We start from the raw sequence: 13,352 nt of genomic DNA, 5'->3' as shown, positions 1-13,352 counted from the left end.
AGCTAGCTGCACACCCCCATACGTCGACTCCGATGGCATATCTATCTCATCTTTTCGCCGGAAGACGCAGCAGGGGAGGAAGGCCAGCAGTAGGGCGGCTGATGGCTGGACGCACTGCTAGGGCCAACTGTTGCAGTGTGGCGCTGTAGCCTGTAGGGCTTCATATGCATGGATGTTTTCACGGAGGTATTCCCTCTATCCCAAAAAGATGAATTCTCGGTTTCCACGTCTAACATTTAATCATCCATCTTATTTGAAAAAATTTTAGTAAATTAGAAAAAATTACTTACACGTAAAGTACTATTTATGATTTATCATCTAATAAAACAAAAGGTACTATTGATCTAAATAAGACAAAAAGTCAAAAATTAAAAATAAAAATAAAAAAATTGATTTACGTTTGAGACGGAGGGAGTAGGCGCGTGCGCGGCGCTTTTCAGCGCACTGCAAGCGACGTACGGCGCAGCAGAGCTCCAACAGCTCCATTCATGCCCATGTCGACAGGCTCTTGTTTTGGGGGCGAAAAACTTTATTACTGCTACAACGGTATTACTGGGCTGGCACAGCACAGCACAGCGTCGGTCAAGGGCAGAGCGCCCGAGCGCAATGATTCGTACAGTAAATCAGCTTTTTTTTTATCACAATAAATCATTTCAGTATATGTTTGTCTACTGTATATCACTTAAAATATTATGGGTGAATTTACGGTTTTGACAGCCAAACGTTGTCGTGGTAGCATTAACACTGACAAGTTACTAGTGTTAGCGATGAACCAAACATCCCCTAAGTTACTATGGAATGTGTAACTGGATATGCACAATATTTATGGGGAAACAGTGCCATCTTTTGTATCACTCTTGCCGAGTCGCTGTCGCCAACTCGCCACCATTACATGTCATTGGCGACACTTATTGCTGAGAGCGACAGATTTTTGCATGTTTTCATTGATATACGGAGGAAATTGATCTAAAGGTATGACCAACTGGCCTTAGCCCATCGTCCCCATCCATCAACTGGCGGATGTATCCAAGTCGCCTTCTGTACATCAGACTCTTAAATTTTGGCCACCGCTGCAGCTGGGAAACAAAAAGAATCAGAACCATCATCTTGGACGGACGTAGACGATGGACTCGTCTCACAAATGTCAAATGCAAGCCCATATTTTCAGCTGGTCCAAAAAAAGGATCAGTGCACTAGAGACGCCAACGTATCAACCTTGTACAGCAAACGTATCGAGCCATCGGCAACTCGCCTGTATCTCGGCCCAGCGTTGTCGAGCTGCCGGTGCCTTCCATGTGGGCATTATTGTACAACCATTAATAATCTTTTTCTGTGTCACAACTCACAGGCACAGCACGATGATTGACATACCCCATGCTTCAGTATGCGTAACAGTATAGAGATCACGTCAAGATCCATAGCCAAAAAATAATTGCTGGGAGGTCAATCATAATCCAGTGGATGATCCTGCATCTGCTGCATGGGGACATCACGCGCTGCTTGAGAGTAAAGATCTTTACAGAACTACTATTGACTTGAAGGTATAATAATCAAGTTACTTGAATTCTACGCATAACTATCTGATTTTGAGATCACATTTCCTGCGATCATACACAAAAGGGAAGCTAACCGGGGGGCTCAATATACTTGTAAATCTATTAGCACTTCTACTATACACCAGGGCAACATAGCAGCAAAAGCTTTGATCCTACAGTCACTAGAAGGCATGGGGGTAGAGAACAAAAAGGAGGAACGGAAGAAAGGGCGAGAGAATTATACATGGTCGAAAAGCTCAACTTCGCAGGATTTTTGGAAATGGAGCTTCAATATCTGTGTGAGACGCTTTGCTTATTCCTATCCCAGGCAGCTCTAAGAGAGTCGTACGAATTTTTCCCTTGGGCGGCTCGGTGTGAATCTTGTCGAGCTGGGCTCCAGTCCCTACTGTTCTGTTGCTCGTTTAGCATTCGCCAGCTTCTACTCCCAGAATCACTACTTGGGGCCGAAACCGTGGCAGAATCGACGACCATATCACCCTCTAGTATGCGAAGAACCTACCAAAAGATTAAAAAAAAAGGCAAAAGCATTTAGAAGATTCGGTGTACTTATGGTTAAGAACAATATGATTGCAGATTGAACAAGAAAGAACTAACATGAGACATGCGGGGTCTTGAATGAGGATCACGTCGTATGCAAAGTTTTGCTGCATGCAACATGCAATAGACCTCGTTTTCACAATAGAGGTCACCCAAGCGTGGATCTATGAGCTCATCAATTGCATGCTCCTCCAAGAAAGGGCGTGCCTGTCATAATCAAGATCTCCGTGAGTTCAGACCATATAGCACAAAAGGGAGTGAAACATATTTTTGACATAGCAATGCTTTATGTAGCTAATTCCAACACCTTCAAACAGAAATTTATCCATCTGTAGTGTATAATAAATTGCAACATGAACTAATATAAAGTCCACTTCTGCATGGGATTACTCAGATCACTTTATTAAAAATCACAGAATTGTCGAGCATCTTAATTTTGAACCATCATTGAAAATCAAGTCTCAAAAAGGGAACTAACAGAACTAACCCATTCAGTTAAAAATTGCTGGCCCTTGGGTCGGTTAATGTCAACAGCCTTGCGCCCAGTGACAAGTTCAACTAACACAACCCCAAAAGAGTAGACATCAGCCTTCTCTGTTATTTGTCCACTCTGCGCATATTCTGGTGCCAGATAACTGCAGATAGACATAGATTGTCATTAGTCGATGCTCATTTCTGCCAAAGGTTACAACATACAGTTACAAATATCAATATTTACCCAAATGTTCCAATGACTCTTGTGTCAACACCCATGTCGCCATCAGGTTGCCATCGTGCCAAACCAAAATCTCCAACCTGTCAGAACATTATTGAAAAGCTTACAGCCTTATCATGGAACTGTGAAGTTAACATGATGCCTAATATACAAATGTACGATCAGCAGAGTTCAATAGACATTAGGTATTACTTATTAATGACATAATATGAGGAAATTGAGACAAAAATGCTTTCAATTCAATCAAACTAGTACTAGTTAAAACCCTATTATCATCCTGATAAGTATAGTGCGGCAAATATAGCCATCACCATTCAGAATGAACTATAAAGTACGTCTTCATCATTGTAATAAACATAAAAAAACACGGTGAATAAAAAAACAATATATAATGTAACAAATGCGTATAATAATTTATATTACACGCCAATAAGAAAGCAGATCATACCAGTGGTTCATAATCATGTGTAACAAGGATGTTGTTTGGTCTCATGTCACGATGGATTATACAGCCAACTCTGCATTCCTCATGCAAGTACCGCAGCCCTCGAGCAGCCCCAACTGCAATCTTTTGTCTAGCAGACCATTGTAACGTCTCTTTATTACGACCTGAAATTTGTTTCAATAATAGCTTATCACACAAATTTACAATAACATTATTAGTTTTTGCTCCATCGTTGGTGCAAGACAAGATACCTTAAAAGGATCAACAGTCAAGACTTTAGAACTAATCCACTACCAGTAGGTACTCTATCAAGTGGATTACCGAGTTTACAGTCAAGTGTCTTATCAGGCTTGCTGTTTTCTATCGAAAAATGCAAGAAAGGAAATGATCTTACCATAAAGATGTGAATCCAAGGATCCATTGCAAATGTACTCATAGACCAGCAAGCGCCTCCTATCCTCAACACAAAGACCAATCAGCATTACGACATTTCGGTGTTGCGCACAACTCAGCACTTCCACCTCTGAGCAAAACTCCACATCACCCTGGGAACTAGCAAGTTTGTGTTGCTTAACAGCAATTGCTTGGCCATCAGGAAGGACACCTCGATGAACAGATCCAAATCCACCTTCAGCCAGGAAATTGGCTTGAGAGAAACCACCAGTTGCAAGTTCTAATTCAGCATAAGTAAACCATCGAGGAGGTTTTCCAAAAACAGGCGCCTTATGCTGACATATTGAGCACAGCGGAGGTGGTCCAGGGGGTGCACTCCTTGCCAATGAGACAGCATCCCTGACATTTCCTCGGAAGTTTAGATCTGACCTGCTTCTCATAGAACTAATTTCATTCAAGAGATCCAGCTTGGATATATTCTCCAACAAAGCATCTGCTGTGGGAGTGCGAGCTTTTCGTGGACCTTTTCCATGTGATCTGGACAATGCTGATCCCTGCAGAATGTCAACCATCCATGGCTGAAGAGAGAAGGATGCTGGAGGGCTCAATGTTTCGCTCTCAGAATCAGATATATTGATGTCCGAATGCTGCACCCTATCCTTTGTTGCTGGTACCTCTTTCTTCATGGAACCATTTGTGTCAGAAGCACTATATGGAGAGGTCCCTGGATCTGAACTTGAGACAGAGGATGTTCCAGCTTCAGTACTTTCAAAAGTAGTCTCCAAGTCCGGGCTGCTACTTGGTGTCACAGCCGGTCCTCGAATTGACGGCCTCGGCTCTTTTACATCAGTTGCTGTTTTACCAACAGAACTATCCAATATAGGTGGAAGTGAACAGGATACTTTGGAATCTTTGTCAGGAGATCCCACGAGATTCAACCGGACAACTTTAGGTTGAGAACGCTTCATAACAACAATGTTACATTGTAGCTCTTCCACACAATGTTTCTCTTCATGCTTCAACTCCCTAATTAGCAGAAACATGGAAAATAAGCAAATACAAAAAAAAAAAGGTCTATGCTGTAAAAAGAAAACCACTGTAAGAGGAGTTGGCCATTACTTGTCTATCACAACCCAGCTTGCTTGGGCTCGCTTAGACTCAGCAGCCACAACACCAGGAGGAGACCCGGGCACAACTTTAGTCTTCACAGTTATCTACACAAATGGCATAAGATGAAACATGCAACTATTTAAGAGTTAAGTAAGCATCTACAGAAGCAAAATTTCCAAACTTCAAACCTTGTTTGGATCGTAAACATTCTTGAGTTTGTCCATCATTTGAGAAGACAACTCAGAGATATCCTTCTGATCCAACATAGTCTTGTTGCCACTTGCGCAATCACCGGCAAAGAGTGGAAAGCCCCAGAACTTCCTGCCTGAAATGCAGGTAAGAGATAATGAAATATAAGGCCATTGAGCCACACCTAAGTATAAAGCAACCAGGGATCCAAGAAAGTTCAGTGACCACGGTAAGAAAACAACTTAGGTATCAATGATGAAAATTCCACATAGGCATTTAGCTGCGCAGGCTTCATGCAAAGGCATTCAGAATTGCAAGCGCAAAACATAAATCCCAAAAAAGTTTGTGCACAAGAGAATGAAACGATACCAGAGCTATGTGACGGGCCGACGACGAGGAGCAAGATACTGCCGCCGGGCTGCACGACGTGCGTCAACGCCCACATGAGGGCCGTCTTTGAGATCTCCCTGGAGGCCGCCCGCACCGCCACCACCACCTTCTCCGCCGCCGCCGCCGTGGCGCCACCGCCGCCCTTCTCCGCCACAGCCTTCCCTTTCCTCTGCAGCAGCAGCTGCTGCTGCTGCTGAGCGGAGCTCACCATGACGCCCCTTCGCCGCTCCAACTCCAGCAAGAAGCCTACAAGAACCCACAGCCAGCTCTCTAAGCAACAGCAGCCAGGGCGCCAAGAACCAGCAGCCAGGACAAACTTGTAGTAACACCTAGGAGAGTACAAGCAACACAACCACCACCACCCCCGAGCTCTTTAATGCATGGCAATGGGGAGGGGGATAGGAGGAGCTTAGTACCAAACTACTGACAGTTGCCACCACCAGAGCTCGACAACGAACCTGTTCCCAGAACGAAAAGGCAAAAGCCAAAGACCAGTAAAAGATTTCAGATTTTCAGTAGGACGATGCGGCTGCGCCCCCCCTCTCCCTTACTTTTCCCTCCTCCTCCTCCTCGCCGATGGGTCCCAGCTCCCGAGCGGGCTGCCGCCGCTGCGGATTGAGAGAAAGATCCCAACCTTTATGGCTGCCGCAGAGCGGGCGCCACACTGCGACGGCCTGTGCACGCGTCCTCGCCGCGCACTGTAGCGGGGGATAACTGCTCGGCGCGCTTCGTCAAGCTGAGGGCGACGAGGTGGGTGGTGGTGGTGGTGACCCCGCCCCTGGGTCAGACCGATGCTGCACAGTGCCCGCACGATTTCCCAGCACGCCGCAGGAATCCCGAATTATGGTTCGAAATTTTGCTCGAGCACCGCCACCATCCTCGCAGATCTCGCCGCGCTCTCCGGCCTCAAAATTGGCCAGCCGAGCCACACGCAAGTGGGACAAGCACAGAGTCAATCCATCCAGAATAAATCAATCAATCAATCAAAATTCCCCACCCCCCATATGCGATCCCCCCCCCCTCCCCAACGAGAGATTTGACCCGCATTTTCCTTTCCATGCACAGCAATATCTCCTAAAATAACCGCCGGAATTCCCATCCGGCCGCCGTTCCCCCTCGCGCGCGCGCGCATCCCGAACCGAAGCGCTCATCAGCTCCCCCGGCAAAACGAAAACGCACACACCCGCAGCCGACGCCGACGCCGCGAGGAGGCGAGCGGAGACCCACCAGCGAGCGCGAGGAGCCCTCTAGCCGCCGGCCCGCCGCCTTCGACACCTCCTCACCGCAGCAGCAGCGCGGCCCCGCCTCCCGCCGAGCGACGCTCACCACCACCAAAACGAGCCCAGGCAGACAGGCAGGCGCGCAGGGCAACCGGCAAACGCTACCGCCTCAGCCGCGCGTACGTGCGGGAGGGAGCCGGAGCGGAGGTGGCGGCCATTAAAGCTAAGTAGCCGAAGGTGCCAAGCCAATTAAACCGCCATTGCTGCCATTCGCTGACCTCCACTTTACTACCACCACCACCGATCGACGGCGACCGGTTCATTCCCCATCTTGCCCTTCCCACCCGCTCAAATTTACGACTCTGCCATCCGCAGTACTACTACTGTACTCTTGTACACAAAACTATTTAAGAAACCGGTCGATGAGGTGGAAGATCCGGAGCAACCGAACCGAGCCGTCGGATCCCGATCGGACGGCCCACGAGCGCTGGGGAGTAAATGCCGCGCGCAGCACAGGGTGCGGCCTCGTGAAACCGGCGGTCCAAAGGTGGGGACCCCGTGGCAGTGTCAGGCACGGTCCGTGGTCCCGGTGCACAGGGTTAGGGAGGGCGGACATTTGCCACGGTCCCCCGTGGACCAAACCGTGGACGTGGTCCACGGGAGCAGAGCTTACTGCTACTACTGGCTTGCTACCGCTGCCATCACTGGCTCCCAGGGGTTGATCTGAAAAAAAAAAGAAAAATCACAGGCTTTTCCGTCGATGCAGTAGCTGAAGATCGCAGTCGCAGCTAGCCATGATTGAGCACTGCTGCTTGACTTGTTTTTGCACGGGCTCCTATCCGTTTTTGTGGTTACCTGTACTTCTATTTTTTTTCTCTTGGGTTTGGGCGATTGCGATATGAAATCAGGTGAACCTAGCAACGTGATAATATTGTGTTTCTGGGAGGTCCAGGAGCACGCACAGACGTTGTTGCCGCCGAGGCCGAGCCGAGCCATGCAAAAGAAAAAAAGAAAGAAAGCCTCGAACATTGGGTTCAGTTGGTCCAGAGAGCAGCGACGTCCAGTGGCAACTTCAGCTGCACCGATAGTGGTAATAGTTCGTTCTTGGTGCTACCCCGCGCTTCTTCACATGCATCACAGCGAGTGTGTTACAGATTTACGGTACTGGCAGGGGAGGCGATGTGCTGAAATGTAAAAGAGATTGACGAATGACGATGTAACTTTTCTTGTTAAAAAACGGCCACCTGTGGCTATTGTAGCCATCTCAGAGGCTAAAAATGTGTAGCTTTCAAGAAATTCTAAAGTTAATTGTAGAGAAGTTAAACAAATTTAACTATTTATCATGGTGTGGGACAGGTTGAATATAACCATTTTAAATATTAAAAGGGGAGACTATAAAAGATACACCTAGATTATTAATCTCAATAGTTTTTTATCAGAATTATTAATCTCAATAGTTATCACCCCCATTTTTTTACATATGCTAATGCTTATAAGTCAAAATTTAAATTTTCAACCTTACATTTGGAGATGAATTTTATCATATTTTATTTTTTTAGTTTTGACTTTTAGATCAATATATATATATATATTCATTTATAATTTATTTTTCATTACAAATATGTCGTACCAAAAAACCAAACAATCACCCCTTATAGATATAGATGAAACTTATTATACTAACTGAGATTATAAAGAAGCTCGTGTTCCAAAAACTTAGATACATTGGAACATTTTCCGTTGTTCAGCTCTCACGTGGGTTTAAATTCAAAACCAACACCTATAACCTCTTACAAGTGACTATTTATTTAAAAAAAACAACATTACCTTGTTTCTTTAATAGTCACTTATAAGGGGGTGAACGGTTAAAACCCAAAATTATCTTTGCTCCTCATCGCCCGTCGGCCGTCGTTACTGCCTTTGTGCCATGATGCACTGACCTCCACCATCGCCCTCGGTTCCACGCCCATCGCCGCACCGTTCACCAGCATGGCCCTTGTCAAGGTTGGGATCTGCCGGGGTCGAGGTTATTCTTGACTAACCATGCCTCGTTGCCAATCCTATGGTAGGCGAACTTCTCCATCTATTGTATATTCTTTTGATCTGTTTAGTTTGTGTTGTTCTTGATTTGTGGTGGATAAGGGTGTTAGTGTTTTGATCTAGATCAATGGACTAGGGGATACTTTACCTTGTATGTTTTTGGTATGATGTTGGGGATTAAGGGAGTGGATGTGGATTCTAGATTTGATGTTTTAGATGATGATCCTTAAAACTATGTACCCTTGATAAATACTTCGTTTGTCTCAAAATATATCTGTTTATATTATTCAAATTTGTGTCATCATACAACTTCTTATGCTAGCTACTCATGTCAACCAGTCATATCTTTCCTCTATTGAATTTTTTTATGTACTTCCTCATGTTAGTCAATCACTGGCATATTGCACGTGTGTTTTAATGTGATTTAAAAAATATCATAATATGTTATTAACATTATTTTTTATGTGTTATTTTAATTGTTACATATATTTGTTATTGACATATGAGCTATTAATCTTACGGTTCTTTTCTTCTCACAATAAGTTGAGTTAGTGGGAACGGTTAATATATGAAATCCACAATTATTTTTCTTTTAAAAATAACGTATAGATTAAAAAAACAAGAACTTGATGGTGGTGACCACCACTAGCAATATTTACAGTAGCATAGATAATAATTTCTCATGTCACTCTTAATCCGTAGGAGCCTAAGTAGCTATATTTTAAAACCGAAGGAGCAGAGCGTATACCACTCCGTACCTCTCGAAGAACAAAAGGTATTGACGCTATCAATCATATCATTTTACTTTGATTAGTTCAACCGATTTAATTTTTCAGCTTTTAAATATTAAGAGGTACACCATAGGAGAAAACCTCAATTTGCATATGGCCATTTGAGTAAAGAAGATATAGATTGAACGGTTGTTTAAAGCATTTAAATTAGTATCGAAGGAACTATGGGAAAATGTTATCAACTGACGAATCTTGTTTTAAAATATTGTCTTATTGGTCCATACTCCATACCAGGAGCTTATACAGTACAAATGTACTATCAGATCATTCCTAAACTACCACCATATTATTCTGCCAATAAAACATTATAATTATTTTCATGACGTTCCTATTCCTAACGTTCTTTGTCCCAATGCCAGTGCCAATCCGCCCATGGTTTCTCCAATCTACGATTTGAAATACTACTATTTGAAATACTACTACTGTGTGATGTCCTCGCTGAACCCCGCACACGTACGACCATTTCACAGACGAACAATTGCCAATCATTCGCCAAACCATTTTACTGAAGATTCCCTATCTAGGAGTACCAGTACACCCGTACGCCAATAAATTACAAGAACTCCGCCAATGCACGCAAGAGACGTATCTCTGCCATCCATATGCCAATAATAAACTTAACTACAGTAGCAATATACTTGCAGCAGTTCAGCTAACATGGAAATCATAACATCGCGTAAATAAACATGAGCAGTACGCACCTACCTACAGTATACCTGTACATGGATTTTGCTATCTTAAAAATTACTAGTACTAATTAACTACAGGGGGTTAGGATCTAATCTACACTTGAAGCCCATTTTTGTCTAGACAAACCCAGAGCTTACCATCCTTTTATTTTCAGAACCGTACCGCTGCTTTGAACCTTAATTTTGGTGTTGATTGTAAGATTTTTTTCATCATTATTTATTCTTCAGTCTTGACGTTGAAGTCACTACTACTACCTCCATCTCGAAATAAGATCATTTTTCGTTTTTCCGTGTCCAACGTTTGACCATTCGTCTTATTTGAAAAAATTGTATAAAAATTTAAAAAATTTAGTCACGCATAAAGTATTATTTATGTTTTATCATATAGTAAGAACAAAAATATTTTATTCACATAATATATTTCGTTTGTAAATTCTTAAAAAAACGAACAATCACCCCTAAAATTTCTTTTTTAGTTTCAGAACTGTACAGTGCCACACTGATGGTGCACAATCTAACTACGGATGATAAAGTGTCATGTACCGCGCGTGACATGCACGGTTGGATCGACGACGGCGATGGTAACGAGCAGCCAGCCAGCTTAACTGGCGCTGTACGTCCTGCCAAAGATCCAATGATGTACATACCAAAATATGATGAGCTCTGAGTGTCCTATGTATAAGTACGACGCAGATGTGTCCCCCGGGCAAGTGGTACGATGCCAGCAAATTTATTGTGTCCCGATACGTCGTTGGTACATGCACCGGTTAATCATGGATGGTAAAATTCCTTATCTGTTTCTGTTTGTTGTATATACCACCAGATGCAGGGGAAAGGGGACAAAAGGTCTCTTAAAAGCAAGCATCATGGTAATGGTATCTAAGATCAAGTTTAATATTTTTTCTGTTTTTTATTTGATGTTGATAACTTTTAGTTATATGTTTAATCATTCATCTGATTTATATATATATATATATATACATATATATATATATATATAATACCACTACCATACTCCCCTCCATTAATGGGTTTGGATTTTTGTTTGTAATATTCTTTGATCCAATATCGTTAGTGTGCTTCCGGATAGATAGCAAATCGTGTTTCAGTTCGTTGATGTTTCTCCGGATTTGAAAAACAGAAAAGATCGCTGCTGGCTGCTTCTCCGGAATGAAAAACAGAAAAAATTCATTGTTGGCTGCTTCTTTGGATTGCAACAGAAAAAAAAAATCGTTGCTCTAGCAATAACTTACCAACCGTGTTTTCTGCTTTTATATATAGACTCTAGTATTGTAAACAAGCATACGTTCTTCTGTCACAAACAGAACAATCTCAAAAATTATTTCTGCTCCATGCAATTAGCAGAAAAAAGCATTTTCTGTCAAAAACTATTTCTGCTCCAAGTACAGCAAGATTCAGCATTTTAGTGCTTTTAGAAAACTTAATTTGCAAGACCCCTTAAAATATTTAAAAAGACAAAAACTTGACACTAAAGTTCTTGGGAGAGCTAGGTCGCGTTTGGTACCCCAGTTAAGATAACTTAACACCATCTTTTTCTGCGCGAACGCTTCCCGAACTGCTAAACGGTGATTTCTTGCAAAAAAATTTCTATATGAAAGTTGTTTTAAAAAGTCATATTAATTTATTTTATATTTTTTAATAATTAATAATTAATTAATCATGTACTAATAATCTATTAGTATGTTTTCCGTGCCGAGTAATTTAACTTATCTACTCCTCAATCGAATGCAGCCCTAGTTTATAAGGGAGGGTGCACGCACGTCATTGACTAGTTTTTTTTTGGTATAAAGATGACCTTTAGCAAGAAGGAAAAGTCAGCTCGCAAGTGTTCCCAGGTCAGCACCAAACCAATTAGCAATGAGGATCAAGTTTATGTATATCTTAGAGCAAGTTCAATAGTATAGCCTAGTGTTGGTTCCAATTTATCTATAGTCAACTCAATAGTCAATTCATAAAACAGTTGCCTATAAACATATATTATACTATTAATATCTGGTCACACCTGTCATGCACACATGTGTCTTAGAGTCCGTGCTACAGCTGGTTACAAATCTACAGCGCGCTGCTATTTTTTCTCCGTTCTTATCTACTTAAAATATATTTATAATTGGCTTGGCTTATAGTCTGCTATTGTATCTGCTCTAACTTTGGTTGCGGGCTATAAGTCCATTTTCTTATTAATTAATTAAGTTTACAGAGAGTATGGTAACCCAATAGGTAAGAATAGATATATACGTGGGTCCCACATATATAAATGGACAAAAATCCACACAAAGTCACTCTTACAAATAATAAAGCATCCCACTAAATTTGAGTGAAATTTAATAAATTTTTTATAGTGTGAATATGAGTTTAAAATTTTTAGATCCTAGTATATACATACTAAATATGTATAAAAAGTGGTAATACTCTCCGCTTATCCAAAATTACATTGGGTAATTATTATTTACATATATCTTACCCAAATGCTATGGGTATGATATGGGAGTGAGTGCTGAATAAACGATGGAAGATGTAGATACAAGTGAGGCCCACAATTATGATGATCAATTAGGGATCATGGGTTTAGGAGATTAGAGAGATGAGAGGTGAGGATCATGGAGCTTTTTGTAATTAAGCTTTCTCCATGGTCTCTTCTCTAACACTAACATCACTTGAGGTGCTGCTCTATGTGAGACCATTCCACGTATTATTTTGTTAAGGTTTGGACTATTAATGTAATAAAAATAACCAATTCCGAAGGAATTCCATAAAAATTTAAGCCATAAAAAAGTGGCTGATATTCAATTAGCACAAATTCAACTCACATGAACGACCACTTAAGCCTTCGCTCGTTTTGTACTTAGGATTTTCCTTTACAGGCAGGGACGGATACAGCGTGGGTACTGGGGGGCTCAAGCCCCCCTACTCGTTGTATCCCTATGAAAAATACGAGGGAGAAGGAGAAAAAATAAAAAAAATATGAAGGGTAGAGGAGCTTAAGGAGGAAGAAGGCAATTAGCCCCCTCCCCTAAATTCCTAATCTGGATCCACCCCTGTTTACAGGAGAAATCCTACACGAGGAATCAGCGGCAATGAGCTAGCGGGCAGACATGACACGCGCGGACAGACCTGATACGCATCTTACCATTCCAGACCAATCCAAAACAATCCCTGCAGGTTCATGTCCGAAGGCATCGCCGCATGCCACTATGCATCCATCAAGACCAAACGTAGGAGACGCGACAGCGACAAAAGCAAGCCTGCATGGCTAGCG

At 42.5% G+C, this 13,352-nt stretch overlaps 1 protein-coding gene across 2 annotated transcripts; it reads right to left on the bottom strand.

The window, feature by feature from the left end:
• Nucleotides 1-1,500: 1,500 nt before the first annotated feature.
• On the bottom strand, nt 1,501-6,800 carry LOC102701947 (inactive protein kinase SELMODRAFT_444075-like). 2 transcript variants are annotated; one of them, XM_006644277.3, is made up of 10 exons: nt 6,563-6,800; nt 5,315-5,581; nt 4,945-5,081; nt 4,766-4,860; nt 3,648-4,672; nt 3,257-3,417; nt 2,812-2,888; nt 2,581-2,728; nt 2,151-2,300; nt 1,501-2,051 (listed from the first exon to the last, which is right to left on the bottom strand). In XM_006644277.3, the coding sequence occupies exons 2-10, from the start codon at nt 5,544-5,546 to the stop codon at nt 1,824-1,826; spliced, it is 2,253 nt and encodes a 750-aa protein (XP_006644340.1). In that variant the 5' UTR covers nt 5,547-5,581; nt 6,563-6,800; the 3' UTR covers nt 1,501-1,823. The 2 variants fall into 2 exon arrangements, with proteins under 2 accessions (XP_006644340.1, XP_015688062.1); XM_015832576.2 differs by lacking the exon at nt 6,563-6,800 and adding an exon at nt 5,794-6,013.
• Between the last annotated feature and the right edge of the window lie 6,552 nt (nt 6,801-13,352).

Source organism: Oryza brachyantha, chromosome 1, assembly GCF_000231095.2.
Source record: "Oryza brachyantha chromosome 1, ObraRS2, whole genome shotgun sequence".
Taxonomy (NCBI): domain Eukaryota; kingdom Viridiplantae; phylum Streptophyta; class Magnoliopsida; order Poales; family Poaceae; genus Oryza; species Oryza brachyantha.
The sequence above is the reverse complement of the archived record's forward strand: the minus strand, read 5'-3'. Positions and strand labels throughout refer to the sequence as shown.